We start from the raw sequence: 23,098 nt of genomic DNA on the forward strand, positions 1-23,098 counted from the left end.
AACTTTACATTTTAGTGTCTAGACATTTAATTCTTTGTGTTTTAATGGCAGGCTAGGCACTATCACCTGCATATTTTTATCATGCATCATTGGCCAAAACTCTTTGCCAGAAACTGAAATAAATATTAGAAGTAGAGGTTGTGTGGAGTCAGTATGTCAGGTTGCTGAACACATATAGCTCAGTATCTGTGAGAGCTCTTTTTGGATGGGTGTGTTAATGTTCACTGGTGGAGGACACAGTGTAAGGTCTGTCACACTTTGTGTGGAACGTGGAAAAAATAGTGAGCTGATGTTTCGCTTTATTTAGAGCCGATTTAAAATTAAAGAAATGGGACTGGGCAGCTGTTTTTAAATGGGCTCATTGAATGCATTTGATTTTTTCACCACTTTTTTATAACCTGAAGGAATTATGGGAAGGGCGAGGCAGAGACAAAGGGGATTGCCGACGGTGACAGTTTGCATGCAGTTACGGTTTGAATACCTGGATTCTACCCTCTCCTGAGATCTTTTTACAAGTCCTGCCAAGATTAACTGCTCCTGTTTGAAGGCCGTATCGTAGTCCTCAGAGGGAGGCACTTTCAGATTGAAGATGAGTTCTCCAAACCAGCGCGAAGCCCTAAGACTTCACTTCCTTCAGGAGCAGGCAGCTTAATCAACTTGCTGTTTTACCCGGTTCTCCTCTGCCACCACTTCCCGGGAAGATCTGTCAAATAGCAAAGTGGATTCTTTCCCACCTTAATGGAACTGATAGATATCACTGAGTTAAGCAGCCACATCTGCTGTACTTATTTTCCTCTTTGATCATATTAGGAGATCAAACTCCTTTAGACATTATGGTCTGTTTGTGTCTCACTGAATGTTTGCCAATAAGTTTAAATGCCTGAATCAAAAAAATAAAATTAAATTAAAAATTGGCCATAGTTGGTATGTTTCATCCAGATACAATCTAACTAAAGACTTTGAAAACATTTTTCATCATTGTAGTAGGAGATCCAACAAAATTATCAAAATAGCAATGCGCAGAAAGAATTCCCTTCTGTCACCCTTCCCTGAGTAAAGCATAGGAACAACAGGTGGATGGATTATATAGGTCTTGCTTCTAAAAGAGTTAACCTATTACTTTGTAAGATACTGTTGTCTCTGTGAGCAACTTGAGAGTAGGAATCTGATGTTTTATCCTTGCATCTCAGTGCCTGACCGTGTACATATAGTGGGTGGTCAGCATTTTGGATTGAACACTTGAGATTCTAGATTCTCTGTTACATTATTTTACAGACCAGCATATAAGGGAGAGCCTGGGATTGAAACATGCAGTGTTTGGGAAAGGAACTTGTTTTTACTCTGAGGTCAGAAATCTCCATGGCTGAGTACTTTAGATAAAGAAGCTCCCTTTTCTGTATTTGCCCAGCCTGGGCTGGACCCAGGCAAATGTCACACAATCTACATTTAAACATTCTTTTCTTTTCTAAAATGTTTATGTTTCCTGGGGGCACATCTAAAAGATTCAAAGTATTAGCTGTATATGTATTCTTTTAAGAAAAAGAAAAAAAAAACACATGTAATTTTCACATGCAAGTTATTTTCAGCAGGCGGTTCCTTTCCTGAAGCACAAAAGGCTAGATATAAAAACAAACAAGAGAGAATGTGCTGTTTTAATAAATGGGTCCTTAGAGATGGATTTTAAAACATGGTTTTTGTTTCCTGATCTAGCTTTTACCCTATCACTTCGTAACACTTAGAGAAATCCTGAAATAAATCAGAGACATTCTCACAGTTTTTAAGGCTGACAGTTTAATTTTTTTCCTGTTTTGTCTATTGCTGTGGCCAATTTAATTAGGTCATACCCATGTGAAAAATTACTTGTTCAAGAAAAATTTTGGATGTGTGTGTGTGTTTTCAGGAAGATTTATTTCTGCTAACGTTTATATCATCATTTGCATGTGAAACTAATTCACTTACCTACATAACTTAAAATACTAATGTTGCTCAAAAACAAACAAAACAACCCTAATTCAAAAGGAAACATGTTTCTGTTAGTAACTTTATATTGTGGTTAAGGTAATTATACTTAAAAATATTTTTAGCAGGTGAACCACTGATCTTAAAACATATCTGTTAATTATACAGATTGGATACCAACTCTGGAAGGGGGAGAAAGACCTAATTTATGGCAGTATTCTAGAAATGGCAACATAGCTCACATGCTAGCATGCCCATCATGCAGACTGTTTTCAAATTTCATTTTACTAAAAATTCATTGTCATTCTTATGCCTTGAGTATTTTCTAACAGACACTTTGCTATTTATACCAGCAGATACAAGTTTCAAGCCCACAAGTATATTATTTGCATTATTGCTTCCATACTCCTAGAAATGTCATGAACCATGTGAGAATGCAAGCTTCACAAAACGAAGAAACTTACTCGTATTTCATGAACAATGTTAACATTAACTCCTTTTCTTCTTTAATAAGTTTGCTTTCATTTTTGTGGATTAATGTAAGAATTTTCATAACTAAGGAGATTCTAATTTGCTTCCAAAACTTAAACACCAAGATTAACAGATACAAAAGCCACAATTTAACATATTTTATTGGCCGAGAATAAAGGTCAAAATTACCAAGCATTATAGAAGCACCATTAGAAGTATACAGTAGATCCCTTGTAGAAATCATGAAGGACAGCCAGTGTAGGCCATGTCTGGAACACAAATGCAAAATCTGAGTTGCTCTCTGTGACGGAAGCAGAGCAATTGTCAAGAGCTTGACTAGGTTGCAAAAGAATTTAAAGGGCCAGCAGATCTTTAAGAACTCACAAGATAGCTTTGTTGTCTCCTGGAACGTTCGCTGAGAAGCAAGGCACGCTAAATACCAAGCAATTCACAGAATTCCTGAGTCCCTACCCAGTGATGCTGTTTTCAAATGAAATAAGTCAGTGAGCTGTATAAACAAAATCAGAAGGCTCAATTAGTACTGCCCTTCTGGAAGTCTACCTCACTTCAACCATTTTGCTAGAAAAAAAATGAGAACAAGTGAGATCCATGGGAAAAGAGTAATTTTCGGGAAGGCAAGAGGTTTGCTTTCTATAACAAAAAGCTACACGGCTAATCAGATATGCGTCTGCAGTTTGTTTTCACATATTTGTAGGGCTAGATTTCAGAGTCACTTGTGTTTTAATCAAGAAAAAAAATGTGTTGTGTTTTTTTTTGTTTGTTTTTTGTTTTGTTTTTAGTGAGGGGGCACTTTTCCCAAATAACACTGGAAAACTTTTTTGTGACATCCAGAAATTTACAGTGGCCCCTTGCTAGCCTTGTAACATGGTCTGTAATTCCCAGCTTCAGGTAGAATTTGAATGCTTGTAGAAAATCCAGCTATGCTTACAACCACCTTTATTTTTCAGCTGCGGTAGCCGGATTTCCTTTAACAAACTAGTGTTATTTTCTTTTGCAGGGACTTTATGTTTTTGTGGTTTATTTCATTCTGCACAACCAGACGTGCTGCCCTATGAAGGCCAGCTACACAGTGGAAATGAATGGACACCCTGGGCCCAGCACAGCCTTCTTCACACCAGGGAGTGGCATGCCTCCTGCTGGAGGGGAAATCAGCAAGTCCACGCAGAACCTTATCAGTGCTATGGAGGAGGTGCCTGCTTTTGCCTTTGCTCTTGCACTTGCTCACGTTCTCCCCTCCCTCCCTGCCTCCCCTTCCCTCCTCCTTTCTCCCTTCCGTACCCATCTCCCCCTCTCTTCCCACCTCTCCCTCTTTCTCTCTCCCTCCCCCTTTCCCTGTCCACCTCCACCTCAAGATGATTGCAGGTTAAAAGGTACTATGTGACTTTTAAATCCCTCTCCTGGGAACAGCCTCTGATCAGTGGTATTTGATTGGCTTACTGTGGTATCATGCCTGTTACCTAATTCTTTTTTTCCCTGCCCTGTGAGCTAAACTAACCAGCGATTTGTACTGGGAAGTCAGAACATAATTTGTCGTCTCTTTCTTCAAAATCTTCCTAATTTAAAATGGCAGTGACTGGATGTGCTTTGGAAATGTTTTTTTTAAATACTGTTCTTCCTAAAAATACGTCCTTCACTCTCTTTCTTCACCCATCCCAGCTCATTACTTGGATCCCAGCAAATACTCAGTGAAAAGAAAAGAGGCTAAAACTCTTTTTGAGTACCAGAAAATATTTTAGGGCAAAAGCTTGGAAGAGGGCTTCAGCAGCACTGCTAGAAAAATCTATCCAGGATGTCCTCTGTGAGATCCACCTCCCACTGTTCTTTGCATTCTGTCCTCATCATTTTGCTTTCCTTTGTCTAAATCACATTGCCACCAATCTGTCAGTAATGCTGCTCATAGCACTGGGACCAATGCTCAAAGTTTAAACTTACATGAAGACATTTGTCCAGGAAGAGATAGTATGCAGGTCCCTGACCATTTCTACAGTGCCAGAAGAATGCTTGCTTATTGCTCCTTACATAACTCACATTGCTGTCTTTGTATTAAAGAGCCAAGGACAATGGCACCTGGGTGGTGGCCAGTTAAGCATCGGACTCTTGTTTTAGGCTCAGGTCATGATCTCAAGGTTCCTGAGTTTGGTTCCTGAGTTCGAACCCCATGTTGGACTCTGTGCTGACAGCACAGAGTCTGCTTGAGATTCTCTCTCTCTCCTTCTCTTGCTGCCCATCTCCTGCTTGTGCTGTTTCTGTCTCTCTCAAAATAAGTAAATAAACATTTTAAAAAAGGAAAACCAAGGGAAACAGTATTTGTGTTTGCATCCTGAAATCTGGCAAGAAATCAAAGTGCATCTGTCTGAAAAGGTAATCGTTTATTGATAGGTAAGTAGGTAAATAGGTAGGTAGGTAGGTATGTAGATAGATAATCTACCTGCTCAGTGATATTTTTTGTCTCCCATGTTAAATGTTGAAAGGAATTTTATTCATGTCAGGTTAAAATTAAAATAGGTAAGTGATCACAAGTATATTTAAGAATTGGGATATATCTTTAGTACCCTTAAATGTTTAGAAATCTAGTGCCATTTCTATATCCCCAAAGTGGTTAAAATGGAATTGTTTTCACATTGTAGTTGGTACCAATAGAAATGGATACTTTTTTTTAAATTTTTTTTTAATGTTTATTTATTTTTGAGACATAGAGAGACAGAGCATGTACGGGGGAGGGTCAGACAGAGAGGGAGACACAGAATCGGAAGCAGGCTCCAGGCTCTGAGCTGTCAGCACAGAGCCAGGCGCGGGGCTCGAACTCACGGACCGCGAGATCATGACCTGAGCCGAAGTCGGACGCTTAACCGACTGAGCCACCCAGGCGCCCCAGAAATGGATACTTTTAGAACCAATGATTCAGGAGTGAATCTTTAAAAAAAAAAAAATGTTTTTTTGTCTTTTTGATTGTTTATCCAATCTAGCATTTGTCTAGATCTGAGCTATACAATACAATAGCCATTAGCCATGTGTGGCTATTTAAATTCAAACTAAGTAAAATTAAACAGCATTAAAAGTTCAGTTTGTCACTCACCCTGGCCACATTCAAGTGCCCAGTAGCCACATGTTCCGTGGCTGCCGCAAAGGAGAGCACAGATTTAAGATATCCGTGTCATCACAGAAAGCTCTGCTGAGCGGTGTGGCTCTAGATGGTCAACTTCTTACTGAAATATTTTAAGGCTTAATCTTCTCTCACATTATTCCTACAGTCCTCAGGTCACTTTTCTCAGCGGGAGGCTTCCCTGTAGTCTCTCAGAAAACCCCGTGTCGGGAGGGAGCAGCTGTGACAATTCAGTTCCTGGGCCTGAGCCACTACTTGAATGTTCATGTAGGGTGTTGCACAATGGCACACCCTTCAAGTGTGTCCTGCCTTCCTCAGAAGCTCAGAATTGGCCTTGATCCAGCTGTCAGTGAGGGACTGTCAGCAACATTCTAGAAAGCCACGCAGAGAAGGGAAAGCATTAGGCAAGGAAGGATTAAGGGGTTGTTTATCAGTGACCAAGAGGGAAGTGAATACATTTAATCATTTTAGGTTAGAACTATCTTTTTAATCATTTAATCCAATGATTATGTGAAGATTTATTTTGTAACTGGAAGTTTCTACCTTTTACTCCCCTTAGGCTATTTTGTTCACCAGTCCATTAACTGCCCCCAGTTCTTATATTCTTAACAGTTTCCTTCCCATACATCCTACAAAAAAATAAAACATGTTGTTTGGGTTTAAAAAATAATTTTCTTTCCCCACACATGACCACATAGAAATCTACAAGTAATTCTAACAGAGAAGTTGTTGAGAAACACCAGATTAGGTTGTCTCTAAGGACAAAAGGTAAAATTAAAGAGGTCTTCTTCTAAACAGTTCAGCAGTCCCTTCACTTGATGTTTGTAATAAGAATGTGAAGATAAATTATTCATGTAGATATCAGAGTAACTATGTAGGTGTTGATATTATTGTTTCCTTTTCTCCCCACCCTACACCAAAAAGGTGCCACCTGATTGGGAGAGAGCATCCTTCCAACAAGCCAGTCAGGCCAGCCCTGACCTGAAGCCAAGTCCGCAGAATGGCGCCACATTTCCTTCCTCTGGAGGATATGGCCAGGGGTCACTAATAGCTGATGAGGAGTCCCAGGAGTTTGATGACTTGATATTTGCATTAAAAACTGGTATGTATGAACCCACAAACCACATTAGAAGTAGGCACTCTTGCTATGCTACAACTTATATCCTCTTCCCATGAAGTGCACATCCTGATTCTCATGACCCATTCCTAATCCTAGCCAAACTTTAGGATATTTTGTTCTTGGCACCAACTATAACACAATCTAAAAATAATTTATAATTTGCTTTTAAGAAAAAGGCACACTCTAAATGTAAATGTCTCTGTCCTGGAATCTTGATGTAACACCAAGATACCATTGAAACAATCTCAGTGTTGTAAGACAATCTGGTAGGGATCTCACTCAGAGGGTTTTGCCTCTGACCTGCCACGGAGACCTAGAGTGTCTTTGAAGCAAAGAATTTCAAAGGCAGTATCATGGGCGGCATGTAGTTCTTTCGTTTTCCAAGCACCATAACATATTGTATCTCACTGGCTCCTCCTACATGTTCAACCCCACTCAGCCTGTGACCCCAATAGATAGTTGTTTTCAAATCAAATATACGGGTTTTTTCCTTTCCTTTAAACATTTTTTTTTTTTAATTATTAAGTAAACTCTACCCCAACGTGGGGCTTGAACTTAAGACCCTGAGATCAAAAGTCCCATGCTGTCGACTGAGCCAGGTAGGTGCCCCTGCATTTTTTTTTTTTTTCTCAGAAAGATCTTGAACTGCCAGTGTTATAAAAATTTCCGTGAAATTTTCATTTCTAGATGTGCAAGCAAGCAAGAAGATACGTCCATGCTCAGATGAGCCTATTAAAATAATTATTCCAAGTATATTTTACTATATATATATATATATATATATATATATATATATATATATATATATATGCCTATATTAAGCATAGTGCTTGGAGGGGCACCTGGGTGGCTCAGGCAGTTAAGGGTTCGACTTCAGCTCAGGTCATGATCTTGCAGTTTGTGGGTTTGAGCCCCACATCAGGCTCTGTGCTGACAGCTCAGAGCCTGGAGTCTGCTTCAGATTCTGTGTCTCCCTCTCTCTATGCCTCTCCCCTGCTTGCTCTCTGTGTCTCTCTCGAAAACAAATAAACATCAAAAAAAAATTAAAGAAAAAAGAATAGTGTTTGGAAAATGAATACTTTCCAATATTCATATCCAACAATATTATTGGAAAAATGAATGAATGAAAGAAAAATGAAACTTAAGAGTTTGCTTGGAGGAATAGACATTCACACAAATGTGATATAAGGAAGAGTAAATAAGTAGTGAAAAGAAATATTAATTATTGAAGAGATCAAGGAAATCTTTTTAAATGTTCTCAATTGTATCTTGAAAAATATGTAGGTTTTAAATAGGTGAAGGGTGGAGGAAAGGCACTGCAGACTGAGGGAGTAGAATGAGCCATGCCTTGGGGCTTACAGGTGCTCAGTTTATAGGTGCCTGGGGAGAAGAGACCCTGCCTGCAGCATGGCCAGGGTGGAAGGTGGGTGCATCCAGGCAGCAGCACGAAGGCCTGAAACCTGCATGGTTTATAATTTACTGTAGTTTCCCAACTGGGTTTCAGCGAACAACCTCCTTGAGATATTTATAGCCCTCCTCAATGGGAGGATCCCCTGACTGAGTCTATTTGGGAAACTGCAAAGATTCACAATTCAATTAGCATTTTAGCAGCTCTGAAAAGTCCTAGAGTAAAGAAACCCACTTCACTTAATTTAACCTGGTGTTTCCGGAACACATTTAGTAATAGATTCATTTTGTGGGAGCAGAACACTTGCTGGTATTTTACATAATGTTAAAATGCTGCTCAGATTCCATGTTAAGGAGTGGGATTTTTATAGAACCTAGTGAGCCATGGAGGTTTTTGAGGAGAGGAATGGCATGTTCCCACTGGTTTTTGAGGCAAAATAACTCTTACAAAAGTATGAAGAGTAAATTTAGAAGCAAAACCAGAAAGGCTGGGAGATTGTTGCAATTGTCCAAGGGAATGGGGTTTGGGTCCCAGATTTAGGAAGTGGAAATAAGAAAGAGAAGATGAGCACAAGAGGAAGGCTGAGCGAACACTCAGAGGACAGTCAGTAAAGGCTTCTGCTTCTCACTTCAGAGGCTGAGCATTTGTAAAGAGCATTTGTTCATTGATTTGTTTGCAGCGAGAAACTGGTGAGTTCAGATTTGGACTTATTGGTTATTAGGCCTGGTGGATCTTAAACATTCAGGCTTGAAGGATCTTAAGCTGAGGGTTTAGGATTGAAGGTATTGGTTTGAAATGCATCCATGCGGAGACTATATTTGAAGCTGCGGGGATGGACAAGTTTGATCTTGGGAGAATGAAGGAGAGAGAGAAGAAGAAAACAGGTGAGGAAGGGAAAGAAGAAGAACATCCTAGATAATATATGCTTTTCAAGAGTGAATAGAAGAGGGTCCCACAAAGGAAACTGCAGCGTGCTGAGAAAGAAGTAAAGAGACAAGAAACTTTAATGAAGGAGGTAATGAACAACTGCCCAAAATGCTCACTAGCATTAGGACTAGAAAGGGGCTTTCAGATTACTAATAATTCTCAGGGAAGATTATGTCCCCAGCACTACAAAGTGGTCAGTTGTTATTATGACACTGAAAACATAAAATGAATTCTTGCAGGATAATTAAATTAGATGTGGGTCCTATATATATAACAAGTATTAAATGCATTCAGTTCAGGAATGTATGGAATGACTTGCTTACTTATAGATGAGTTTAGCATTCTTTGGAGCTCATTAAACTTGTTAGGAAATAAATACTTAAAAAGACCAAAATAGCAGTCTGTAACATTGGATCCCTCTGTTTTCAGAAAAGCACCACCCCCTAGACGCTTCATCGTAGAATATGGTCAAATCAGAGGAGCAGTCCACATACCATTCCACCTACAGCTGAATTTACAGTTGATGCATAGGCTGGATTTGGCCCAACAGAGGGTTTTGTTTGATTCTCATAGTGTTGTAACATTTTTTTAAGTACACATTTAAGAATTTAGAGAAATTCCAGGGTGCCTGGCTGACTCAGTCAGACTATGCAACCCTTGATCTTGGGGTCATGATTTCAAGCTCCATGTTGGGTATAGAGATTACTTGAAAACAAAAATCTTAAAGAAAAAAAATTTAGAGGTGTCCCATAAAACCCCACAATTTCTTTTTTTGAAAAATCTAGCAACAGAGTGCTTAAAGTCTAGCATAATCCTAAAATCTCCTTGATTAGAGTTGTGTAATGGCTGCCCCTTTAGACAGAGCATGAGATCTTTGATTTGTCCAGTGCTCACTAGACCTGGGTCACTGGTCTAAGCTATCCCACCTGGTCTCTGTGACATTTGAGTTCATAAACCTTAATGTATCACAGGTCCACTTTAACCATGGCTCACTCCAGCTCTGATACTGGGCATAGTGGGTCTTCTAAGCCTTTTTCATTTAAACCACTAAACAACTTTGAAAAGCTATCTAACCCTTTGCATATATTTTAATAAAAATGTAAAGGTTTTCATAAGTTGAAATAGGATCAAATAATGTAATTTCCACTGTATTATAAGTTTAAAATGAAAATTTTACATTATTCTTTTAAACTATTTCATAGGAATCTAAATATCATAGCAACTAGATACCCATTGTTATTCATTCCATTTTTAAAATATAGGAGTAGACTTTTTTCTTAGAGTTGGAAATTTTACATAATTGTGTTTTCTCCTTGAACTTGGATTTCCACTCCACTCCCACCACAGAATTTTATCCTAATGTAATATATTTTGTGCTTGAAATTCATTTAATCTTCACTTACTCATACTTCTCTCTCACAAAACATGTATATAAATTGAAATTTAAAATTATTCTGTGGCCACAAGGCTATATATAAAGTGTCCAAATTTTCTTTTATTATCATTATAGTTATTATTAATCTACAGTTGAGTAAGTCAGCACTGATTTTAAAATATTAAATGTTTTGATAAGTAATTATCAAAAACTCATGAGAAGAGTGCACCTTGGGACGCCTGGCTGCCTCAGTCAGATCTCATGGCCTTAAATTCAAGCCCCACCTTGGATACATAAATAAACTTAAAAAAAAACTTAAATAAGTAAACTTAAAAAAAAAAGGAGTGCACATAGAAGTTAAAGATCTGGGAATACATTTTCTTAAACCTGTCCTTCTCATACCACCCTAGACCCTTTGAAAAGCCATGTACCAAAGGTAAAGGAATCCCAATGCTTCAGATGCTTTGTAAAGGACATCAGAGGCACTGACCTGGAACATTGTATAGTATTAGATTATGAGGTGAGTGACCAGATTTTTATGTTGATCCAAAAATGACAAGATTCTAGAATATGTCAGGCTTGGAACATATTAGGCTTAGAAACAGGGTCTTTCTTCACTGAAGACTCCTCCCAGAGAGACTAATCTGATTCCTTATCATCCCTCATCTCTTAGCTTCCTGGCTTTACCCAGGCCAAGGGCACAAATGTCATGGTAAACATTTCTTTATTGAAAACTTCAAACGATTTCTTTTTCAGTCAGAAGAAAATAAATAACGAGTCCTTGAATAGAAACAAAAACATTCAGAATCAAGGCCCAAATGCTCAAACTGCTCTAAGAACTCATTAATAATTTTCTCTTTCAGCTATAATCCATAAAATCACAATGACTTATTTAACTTCAAAAACTTCTAGAGACCAGTGTGCTAAATAAAGTTAAGTGGGCATCAAAATGGAAGAGCAGAATTTGGAAAGCTAGAAGATTGAGGGAGAATGACCTTTGTATTACTGTCACATTTGAAAAATCCACAGAAAATAGGAATGTGCCTTGGGGTCAGAGAGCCCAGTGTTGGCAACCTAGTTCTGCAGTCCGCTATCTGTGTGATTTTCAGCAAGTGACTCAAGCTTTCAGTTTCCTCATTTAGCTAATAAGAGTTATTATAAGTAGTTGGTAAGTTTTCCTGGGGTTTAGAGATTGTTAGTGTAAAGAATCTATCAGTAGCTGGCAGTCTAAGTTCAGTAGCACATTGTATAAATTATTTGTTTGGTTCAGCTCATTGTTATGCTTAAAAACAATTTTCTTTTATTAAATTTTTTTGAACATTTATTTATTTTTGAAAGACAGAGAAGGAGTGGGAGAGGGGCAGAGAGAAAGGGAGACACAGAATCTGAAGCAGGCTTCAGGCTCTGAGCTGTCAACACAGAGCCCAACACCAGGCACAAACTCCCGAACCATGAGATCGTGACCTGAGCCGAAGTTAGACACTTAACTGACTGAGTCACCCAGGTGCCCCCTTTTCAGTTTATTTATTTATTTTGAGAGAGACAGAGACAGTGCAAGTGGGGGAGGGGCAGAGAGAAAGGGGGGAGAGAGAATCCCAAGCAGGCCCCACACCTTAATCGCAGATATTCGAGGCTTGAAACCAGGAACTTAGAGATCATGATTTGAGCCAAAACCAAGAACCGGCAGCTAAACCGACTGAGTCACCCAGGTGCCCCTAAAAACAATTTTACATATCCATACTGTGTTCTGAAACACCCGGGTGTTCATTGCATCATGACTATTAAGTGAGGTAGGAATGGGGGTGGCTTGAATATGTGCGGAGAAGGTTTAAAATGTGTTCTAGACCAGGCACAAAGTAGCACAATTAGAACTGCCACCAAAAAGACAGTATGGTATAGAAGAAAACACCTTATATTTGGGGTCAGAAGACCATTGGACATCTTCACTCTGGGATTTCCCTGCTATGTGACATGAGCAAGTCAGTCAACACCCTGATCTCCACTCAATCCCTGCATCTGTAAAACAAGACTAATAATCATCCTTTCCTAACTAAACTGTATTGAAATGTTGAAGAAAGGAGAGGCACTAGATGAATGTAAAATATTACAACTAGTTTCTTTGATATTACCTATTCTACCATAGGGAAAGGTGACTATTACCACAGTTAGTGGATTTTTCTTGAATTTCTGGCTTAAAATTTAAGCAAAAAAATTCCTTTCAGAAAATCCTGATACTCACTGCAAAACACCCTCCCAGACTACTTATGCATTACAAAGAGCCCAGAAGCCCGGGGCTATGCTCCCAGTCTGTCATGTTATTACTGTGTGTAATATGGGCCCTTTCTGAGTCTCAGTGAGGGATTAAGAATTGAGTAATATGCATTTATTTCAGCTTGGGAGAAACTGAGGAGGAGGATGAGCTGGGTCATGTAGATGTGGTGATTCAAGGGGAGACTCTATCTACAACTTCCTGACGTTTCACAGGGCTCTGGGCTACAAACAAGATGGTGACAGCCATTACTTTGAAAGCTACGCCCCATGTTAAACCTCCCAGCCCAGTCCCCTCTGTTCCTTGCTGTCTGCTCAGCAGGCTTTCGGTACAGAACTTCTCTCTGGCGTGCTTTGTAAATATGCTGGGCAAACACTTCTGTATTCCTAAGGAGATTTGGAGCAGGCCAGCACAAAGTCAGTGGGAGCTCATACTAGTTTGTTCATTAAGCCCCACTCTGCCCTGATGGTAATCATGGTGTCCTCTCCTTCTCTGTAGTTGATCTCCTATTGGGCAACTTTGTTATTTAGCCCTTTTGTTCCTCCTTACCTGAGGCTGCTACTGGCCTCAGGGCCTCAGTTACTTTCTCCTTATAGAGTGGCCAAGGTCTTCCAATCCACTCAGGTTCTTCCAAGTGGGACAGTTCCCCTGCTCCCCTGGCAGAGAAGCATGGACCTTTTATCCTCCTTCTAAGACATAATAGCAGATTCAAATATTACCTCAGGGGCCAAGCAGATACTGTAGATGACGCAAGAGGACCAGATGAGAAAACAGTGGCAAACCAGAGGGTAGTGCCAGATCCATGTTTTTGCTCCTTTTTTTTTTTCCATTCCAAAAATGCAGGCCTAGTGCTGCCCTCTGCTTTTTCAAGAGAAACCAAAAATCTGATTTTTTTTTTTCACATTAAGTGTGTTCGTTTTGGCAACTAAATTTCTAAAAATGTTGTCATTGGCAATATTTTAGTTATTAACTTCCAAGAGTGCATGGGTGTTTGTTATACATTTTGCTCCATGACTTATATATACATTATCTGGAGAGATACCACATAATTTATTATCCAAACCTGGGCAGTTTAAGAGAAAAAAGGGTATGTGATTCAGATTTTTTCAGGTATAAACTAGGACTTTTCTTTTCAAATATTGCATTCTCTACCTCCCTGTTTTGAAGGAAGGTGAAAGAGCTATCTGTGGAAGGGTGTGGGAATGGGCCTTGATGGATGGGCAGGAAGATACTCAGGCTGGAATTAATGGGCACGTGAAGGACGAGACAAGAGACCTGATCACGTTGAGAAAGCTTTCCAATAGGCAAATGTTGAAGTATGTCTATTTGGTAGGTTAGAGCCAAATTAGGAAGTGTCCTGAAAGCCAATGCAGACGGTTCCAGACTTGATGTGTTACTGACGCATCAGCAAGAAGAGGGCAGTGAAATGTAGAAAGGATCAGAGGAACAGAACGGGCAATAAGGCTGGAAGAAACATTGTTGAGAACTAGAACGCAGAGCATAGCTTATTAATACATTCAGCAAACATTCACTGAACACCCACAGTGTGCTGAGCACTGTCCTGTGAGTTAGAAGATTCAAAGATATGAGGGATATGATGCAATGAGGGAGGCAGAAATTTTGAAAGAGAACCATCAGGTTTCTGTGGGTAGCCAAGGTAACCGCTGAGTTGATACTGACAGGAAGAATGGAGGCAGCCAGATTAAGGAGGTGGGGGATGAGAAGGGCATCTCAGGCAGGGGGATAGTAGTGAGATGTCAGGCTAGAGAGCAAAACGGGTCACGCAGATAGTGTGGGCCTTGAAGCGGGACTAAAGACAAGGCCTCCAGTGGTGAGACAGAAGGAAGAGATTCAGGAGAAAGCAGAAGAGCTCTGGAAAGAACCAGCAGGTCAGGGGATGAGATGAGCAAGTGTAGTGTCCCAGAAGCAAAGGGTGGAAGTAGGGTTTCAACAGCAACCTTTCGCAGAGAGGGTGGGGAGGACAGACCCAGAAGAAGGAGGGCTTGGCTGGAAGAAGGCAGTGGTGGGCTCCTCCTTCCATCCCCAACTAGGTTAAGACGAACCTAATTCATAGCTACCAACTCTGCACATGTGCCTTTCCTGCGTTTCAAACAGAAAGGGAAGTCTCGGCTGCCCAGCAACTGGTTTTTCACTTTCCTTCTTGTTTGCAGCGTGTGTGCCCAGCAGAGGGGGAGGAGTGGGACCTGTAATCGGTAGTGATTCAGCCCAGCAGCACACCCTGTGACCACATCCCCATTCTGTGTGTGAGTGTGTGAGTGTGAGTGTGTGTGTGTGAGAGAACATGAGAGTTTGTGTTCCTCCGCGCATTAGACAAGAGAAGAACAAGGTATTACTCCAGCACAGTGTTAAATTCTCTGAATTATTCTGAGTTGTAAAACGAGGAGTGAACAGTGGAGCTTCCTCAAAACAGAGATTCTGGGCGCTCTCTGTAATTAACAGCTAGCCTTGTGGGTTTTGTGTATGGATCTGTTTTGGTTCTGTGTTATGCAATTATTTTTATATTGGGATCAGATCTGAGTCATTCAGAGCCTGTGTCTTCTGGACGCTGATATGACAGCAGGTGTTGTCAGTGCAGCTCTTTCTTCTCAGAGTGTGCAACTCTTGATCTTGGGGTGGTGAGTTCAAACCCTACATTGGGTGTGGAGCCTACTTAAAAAAAATTAATAATGATATCTATTCGAAATGTATAGCTCGCTATTTACCAGTGTAATAGAAATAAACATGTGTTGTTTTGATTTAACTTGGCCCTCAAAACACTGCACTAATGGTTGGGAGTTTTGTGTTTATTCTTTTTCTATTACAGGTGCTGGTCTCAGTGTCAGTGATAATGAATCGGGTCAAGGGAGCCAGGAGGGAGGCACCTTGACTGACTCCCAGATCGTAGAACTCAGGAGGATACCCATTGCTGACACCCACCTCTAGCGCCTTAGTGACCATTAGAATGATACTTTCATATTTGTATTGGTTTTGAGCTAAAACTCTAATTTTTTACATACAGCTCTATAATAGGAACCTATGAATTGTACTGGATGATTAACCCAGAAGTGATTGTTGTGTTGGGAATATGAGTTACTTATCTTTGTGCAACCTGAAAATTCATTGCTATGATGAAGACTGGATCAATTTCTATCCCTTATACCATATATTCCAAGAATACTAGTTGTTTTTTTAACCATCCTGCATGGCTAACATTGTTTAATAAAAGTAATAACGATCAATAAAAACAATAGAATCCATATGACATCACCCAGGCTCGTTATTTATGAGGAAATGTTGTGTATGAGCAAAGAAACACGCTTACCTAGTGTGGTCAAGCACCTTTTTTCTTCCAGTATTGATACAGGTCATCCAGACTTAAGACTTTACAGCTTTTAGAAGACTTTCATTCCTAAAAACCATAAAATGTTATCGTCTGTTAAAGATTCTACACTACGTGTTAACGGGGATACTGCAGTTTGCATCATCTTTCATCAAAAGTATGTATTTCTGCTCATTATAAAATTAGGGATCTGAACATTTTCCAAAATAAATGTTCTGTTCCCAGTTAAAAATAACTACTACATCAAGCATTTTAGCACAGCTAAGAAGAGGAGCATTTAAACAGTGCAGTTTGTTTAGGAGAAATATTTCTGGGTTTTGATTTTTCAGTCTTTCTTTGTCTTGGAATGAGAAATCAGAAAGTCTGTCCCAGAACAAACACTATTGTGTTTGTGATGATTTCATTGACTGTGGTTCCAGAAGAATCATTAGGAACAGAACACATTTGTCCTAAGGAAGCCTTTGTGACCTTTTGTTTCTGAATTTTTTAGTATTTTTGAGAAAATCAGTATCATCTCAACAAAAAAATTAAAATTAAAAATAATTAAGAGAAAACTTTGTTCCTTTAGAGCCATAATTAAAACACCTAAGTGTCCTTTAATTACTTAAGCATGGATTTACTTTTTATAAAACCTGAGTGGCATTATTTATCTTGATGAGATTGTGAAATGACTCTTCTCTTTCTGTTAGTCCTCCCCCACTCCTACTTCCTCCCTCTTACATTGAGTGTTCATGGGTGGATTGTCACTGTAGGTAGGAAACAAAAAGCTGCCCAACAAAATCAAACAGCATAACAAACAAAGCTCCGTCCTTGGTGGAGTCATAATCCTTTTTGGAAACTTTAGAATAGGTGGTAACAGGATTGTATTTACGTTATGTGACAAATAAGTTGGTTGTCTCTTTCAGCCCCAGCACTGCTCTGTATACAGTCTGTTTCATGATAGGGTGGAGGCAATTGATGAAATTGGTTATAATATGTAAAATCTAAGATGAAAATTTTAGACTTGGTAACATTGAAATTGTTAATAGATTTTAATGAATTGGGGGCTTATGTAATGATGATAGAAATGTGAGATTTCATTGCGTGGAATCTGTAAGTCATAGTCACTGTAACATTTTCCCCAGAAAACTAGATTCTTATTTGTCACTTAAGGTATTTTCTTAAGGAATTTACTTAGGGTAAAATCAGTCTCGTTACCACCATTTTTTAAAATAATTTTTTTACGTTTATTTATGTTGAGAGAGACAGAGCAGGAGCAAGAGAAGGGCAGAGCGAGAGGAGAGAGAATCCCAAGCAGGCTCTGCAGGGTCAGTGCAGAGCCCAACGTGAGGCCTGAACTCATGAAACCGTGAGATCATGACCTGAGGTGAAATCAAGAGTCAGATGCTTAACAGACTGAGCCAACCCAGGCGCTCCAACCACCACCTTTAAAGTTCATGAAAAGCCTATCACTTTACCAATGAGGAATTCTCTAACAAAGGCAATTGCCAGTAGCTACTCACTTTCATTTCAGCATATCGTCAGAATTTGGGGAAAGTCTGGCCTAAAACATGACAAATGGGATACGTTTTTTACTTCAGTTTCTTGGATTTGTATGGCTGTCCAAAGAACCATTTTAATAAGGAATCAAAAGGACTACCTGCTGCTGTTCAGCAGGATTCTTTTAAATATTGGAAGGAAAGAAACAAAATTTCCAGAAGCCACAGTGCTAAAATAAATAAACTTTATGTTCTAACAGCAGCAATATTTTGCCATCCTGTTTCCTCTCACTGTAGATTAAAATGGGACATTTGCCCAGGAAGTATAATACTGTGTAGGAAGAAACAAATCAAATCAAATTCCTAAAAATGAAAACTAAAGAAAGGGTTGGGACTACTGTGTTGCAATTGCTTTTTTTCAGGGGGTTTGAACTTCTTTCTTCATGACACTTTTTAAAATTAATTAATTAATTTTTGAAAGAGAGGTGGGGTGGGGAGCAGAGAGAGAGGATCTGAAGCTGGTTCTGTACTGACAGTGAGAGGCCACTGCAGGGCTTGAACTCACGAAGAGTAAGATCATGACCTGAGCCAGGTAGGATGCCTTAACTGACTGAGCCCACGAGGCGCTCCTCTTCGTGACAGTAAAAAAAATTTTTTTTTTAATGTTTATATATTTTTGAGAGACAGAGTGTGAGTTGGGGAGGGGCAGAGAGAGAGGGAGACACAGAATCAGAGCAGACTCCAGGTTCCCAGGGGTCAGCACAGAGCCTCATGCAGGGCTCGAACTCACAAACCTCCAGGTCATGACCTGAGCTGAAGTCAGTCGCTTAACCAACTAAACCACCCAGGCACTCCTTTGTGACATTTTTAAAGGAGCTTGATTAAGATGTAATTCACATCCCATACAATGCACCCATTTAAAGTGTGCAATTCAGTAGTATTTGGTATATTGGATTATTGGGATTTCTTTATTGTAAAATATATGTAATACAAAATTTGTCATTTTAACCATTTTTATTGTAATTTTTAAATTCAGTGGCATTAATTACCTTTACAATGCTATTCACCCCTCCCCTCTATTTCCAAAACTGTTTCACCACCCTGAACAGAAACTCTGTTTTTCTCATCTCCATGACATTTTCTGTCCTCTGTCAATAGACACCTAACATTTCCTTGGGAAATGTCTCTGCTGTATTTTTGTGATCTTAAATTTGTTCTTCTTTTTGCCTCAGGTTTTCTTCAATTTTTATTTTCTAGAACATTAAAAAAAAAAAAGATTTTCTCATTCTGGATGCAAGCGCAGACAGGCATGCTACTGAGGTATGGAGTAGCGTTGTTGCTGTTGGAATTCCTACCAAGATAGGAATGCAGGCAAATGAAAATCTTAGTGAGTAAAACAGAAAGAATTTCACTCTGGAACTTTAGCTTTAAGTTGTTTTTCAGTTTCTTGAGGTGTCTTAGGATTGTTGTGTTTTCTTTAAGTTTTTTGTTTTTGTTTTTTTTGTTTGTTTGTTTGTTTGTTTTTTAAGTAATCTCTACACCCAAAGTGGGGCTCAAACTCACAACACTGAGATCAGGAGTTGCATGCTCCACCAACTGAGCCAGCCAGGTGTCCTGAGGAATCTTAGGGTTTAATCAATATTTCCATGTCTCCCAAATCTGATCAAAGAAGTTTAAACACATAATTTGGGATATGAATGGAAAAAGACAATGCTTATTTAGGGAAATAGCTCCCAAGCAATTTCACCTTGTGCTTACCAGCACTTAAGATGCTCTTTGAGTTTAGCTGTAAGGCCTCTGGATAGATTTGTTTGAGGGTAGGTCTCAATCAGATAAGTTAAGTGGTGTTGACCTTCTCAGAGCACCTGGATGCCAGAGTGGATTTCATCTAGACAGCCTGATCTTGGTAGGAACAGAGAAATCAACAAGGCCATTCCTATGTTTCATATGTTCTTTTAGTGACTAATGGCATGGACCTAGTCTCCCCAGTGCTTCTCTCTCAGGTATAAGTGAAAGAACCACACTGTCCAAGTGGCATTTAAAGAATGAACCAAGTGACTGAATCTAGGAACTCTTCCATTGTCTTGAATCTTCTTCTAGTCTTTTCAACTAATAAAATAAGTAAGACAGATGAATGATATTCTTACTGATAAAATGTTGGTACATTGATGTTATTCTTAATACATTTCACCTACCCAAATTTTTTATTAAGTTTATTTATTTAAGCAATCTGTACACCCAATATAAGGCTCAAACTCATGACCCTAAGATCAAGAGTTGCATGCTCTTCTGGGGGTGCCTGGGTGGCTCAGTTGGTTAGGCGATCGACTTCAGCTCAAGTCATGATCTTGTGGTTTGTGGGTTCGAGCCCCACGTCGGGATCTGCGCTGACAGCTCAGAGCCTGGAGGCTGCCTCGGATTCTGTGTCTCCCTCTGTTTCTGCTCCTCCCTTGCTCATGCTCTGTCTCTCTTTCCTTCAAAAATAAATAAATATTAAAAAAATGAAAAAAAAAAAAAAAAAAAAAAAAGAGTTGCATGCTCTTCTGACTGAGCCAACCAGGTACCCCTCACCTACCCAAATTTTTATCTCATAAAAACAATTTCAACACTATAATAGAAAACCAAACTCACCTTTACAAAAATCTAAGAAATCCCAGATGCTTTATTAAACTGTTACACATGCTAGGTGGCATATACAATGAATATTCCTGAGGGAAAAAAATAAACACTATTTTTACTGCTGTCTGTAACTATTCAAATCACTTTGACAAGTTTGGCAACCCCCTTAATTAGGAATTTACTACACTGGAGATAAAAGAGTTTAACAAGGAATATATTTAAAGCCACCAAGATACTCACTAATGCTTCAGTATCATTGATTTATGGCCAGTAAACATCATTTTCTTAAGTAGATTACATGATTGCCGGAGAAGAAGCAAATGGAGAATAACCCTGTTTCCCATCATCTCTGACAATGGGATGTAGTTATCAGATACTGTTGCCATGGTTCTTGGGAGTCCTATAGAGTGCTTTGGTTCAGTTCCCAGCCTGGGGACTCAACAACTGGGTCTAACAGCTCTGACTGCCCTATGAGCACCAAATTTAGAGCTGAAGTCACTAAAAATGACTCAGCTCAAGGAAGTTGTTAGCACTTCTAGGACTGAAATAGTATCTTAGTCCTGTGAGAAAACATAGGTAATCACTGTTTTCTAATAGATGAAATAATTCCAACTTAAATGGGGTAAAGCATACTTTTTGCCTGTGATTAACCTATAGGAGTTTATGAGCAAAAGCACAAATTTGACTTTTTTAAAAATATAGGAATGAGGGACGCCTGGGTGACTCCATCAGTTAAGCATCTGACCCTTGATTTCGGCTCAGGTCATAATCTCACAGTTTGTGAGGGTGAGCCCCACACCAGGCTCCATGCTGACTGTGGAGCCTACTTGGGAATTCTCTCTCTCCTTCTGTCTCTGCCCCTTCCCCCCCCCCAAATAAATAAAATTTAAATAATATATATAGGAATGAAATGACAACATTTGTTTCATGATACTAATGAAGAAAAGAAGCCACAAATCATTTCAACATCACTTATTTTGGATTTGATTATGAGTATGATTATCGTTATTTTATTATTTTATTTTTTTATTTTTATTTTTTTGATTATAGTTATTTTAAAGGTAAAGGTATATATGTGTATATGTGTGTGAGAGAGAGAAAGAGACTGAAAGAAAGAATTCTGGAAAATCAGAGCAAGAAAAGCAAGAAAATCACGATAATACATTACAGTTCGCAAGGCATGATTTTAAAAGATTTTGAAAAGCTGATTAATGAAGTGTATGAAACTGTCCATCATCCTGCCCCATAGTATATATCTTTACTCTCTGTATATCCATCAAAATCATTTTGAAGCCTTTTGCCACATTACAAGAGGGAAGTAGTAATCATTTAATAAAATACTAGATGGAGTAGAGGACACTAATAAAACAAATTAGAAAGGTGCTCAAGAACTATCAGGGGCATTATGGTAACTTTCTGGAACATTCCATCAAATAATGCATAGATATTATGTAGTAAATGGCTTGTTTCTTTTTTTTTTTTTTTTTCATGTTTATGTATATTTGAGAGAGTGAGCAAGTGGGGGAGGGGCAGAGAGAAAGAGGGATACAGGATCCAATGCGGGGCTCAAACTCACAAACCATGAGACCATGACTTGAGCCAAAGTCAGACACTTAACTGATTGAGCCACCCAGGTGCCCCAGCTTGTTTCTTCTTTTAAAAGATGATCTTTGTGGTGCCTGGGTGGCTCAGTCAGTTGAGCGTCCGACTTCGGCTCAGGTCATGATCTCACAGTTCGTGAGTTCAAGCCCTGTGTCCGGCTCTGTGCTGACAGCTTGGAGCCCGGAGCCTGCTTCAGATTCTGTGTCTCCCTTTCTCTCTGCCCCATCCCCACTCATGCTCAGTCTCTCTCTGTCTTAAAAATAAATAAAATTTTTTTTAAAAAATTATCTTTATCCTCCATGTTCAACCACATGAACCTTTTGCCACATTACAGGATTTCCTTCTTTTTTTTTTTTTTTTTTTTTTTTTTTACCAGTGAATAGTATTCCATTGTATGTGAATACCATATGTTTTTTAGTCATTCATCTATAGATGGACATTTGGGTTGTTTCCGTGTGTTGGCTATTGTGAATAATAACTCCAGTGAACATGGAATATCTTCAAGATACTGACTTCAGTTCTTTTGGATAAATACCAAGATGTGAGATTGCTGGATCATATGAGAGTTCTATTTTTTTTTTTTTTTTTTTATGTTCATTTTTGAGAGAGAGAGAGCATGAGCAGGGAAAGGGTAGAGAGAGGAGACACACTCTGAAGCAGGCTCCATGCTGTCCGCACAGAACCTGATGTGGGGCTCAAACTCACAAACTACAAGATCATGACCAGAGCCGAAGTTGGATGCTCAACAGACTGAGCCACCCAGGCACACCGTGAGAGTTCTATTTTTAATTTTTTTGAGGAATCTCCATGCTGTTTGCCTTTGTGGCTGTGCGGTTTTGTAGTACCACGAGCAGTGTGCAAAGTTTCCCAATTTCTTTACATCCTCACTAACACTGGTCTTTTGGGGTTTTTTTTTTGATAATAGTCATCTTGACAGGTGTGAGGTGATATCGTATGGTTTTGATTTGCATTTTTCTGGTAACTAGTGATGCTGAACATTTTTTTATATATCCGTTGGCCATTTGTATGTCTTTGAAGAAATGCCTGTGCACGTCTTTAGCCCATTTCTTAATTGCATCATTAGATTTTTGGGGTTTTGTTTTGTTTTGTTTTTTGGTTTTTGGTTTTTTTTTTTGCTTTTGAGTTGTAGGATTTCCTTCTATTTTGGAGATTAACCTCTTCTCAAGTATACAGTTTGTAAATATTTTCTCCCATTCTGTAGGTTGTCTTTTCACTCTTTTGATAAGTGAAATAAGCCAGTGACAGAAAGACAAATACTGCATGATCCTCCTTAGATAAGACACCTAAAATAATCAAATTTACGGGTGCCTGGGTGGTTCAGTTGGTTGAGTGACTGACTTCGGCTCAGGTCATGATCTCACAGCTTGTGAGTTCAAGCCCTGCGT

General features: G+C 39.2%; 1 protein-coding gene across 1 annotated transcript in view; it reads left to right on the forward strand.

Moving 5' to 3' along the window:
• Window positions 1-17,265, forward strand: part of ADGRV1 (adhesion G protein-coupled receptor V1) — a 556,489-nt gene extending 539,224 nt beyond the window's left edge. Inside the window, exons 90-92 of the mRNA XM_042956620.1 lie at window positions 3,449-3,640; window positions 6,479-6,656; window positions 15,478-17,265. Coding sequence (XP_042812554.1) covers window positions 3,449-3,640; window positions 6,479-6,656; window positions 15,478-15,596 — 489 coding nt within the window. The 3' untranslated portion in view covers window positions 15,597-17,265. The remainder of the gene's footprint in view (window positions 1-3,448; window positions 3,641-6,478; window positions 6,657-15,477) is intronic.
• The last annotated feature ends 5,833 nt before the right edge of the window (window positions 17,266-23,098 follow it).

The sequence above is a fragment of the Panthera tigris genome, chromosome A1 (genome assembly GCF_018350195.1).
Source record: "Panthera tigris isolate Pti1 chromosome A1, P.tigris_Pti1_mat1.1, whole genome shotgun sequence".
Taxonomy (NCBI): domain Eukaryota; kingdom Metazoa; phylum Chordata; class Mammalia; order Carnivora; family Felidae; genus Panthera; species Panthera tigris.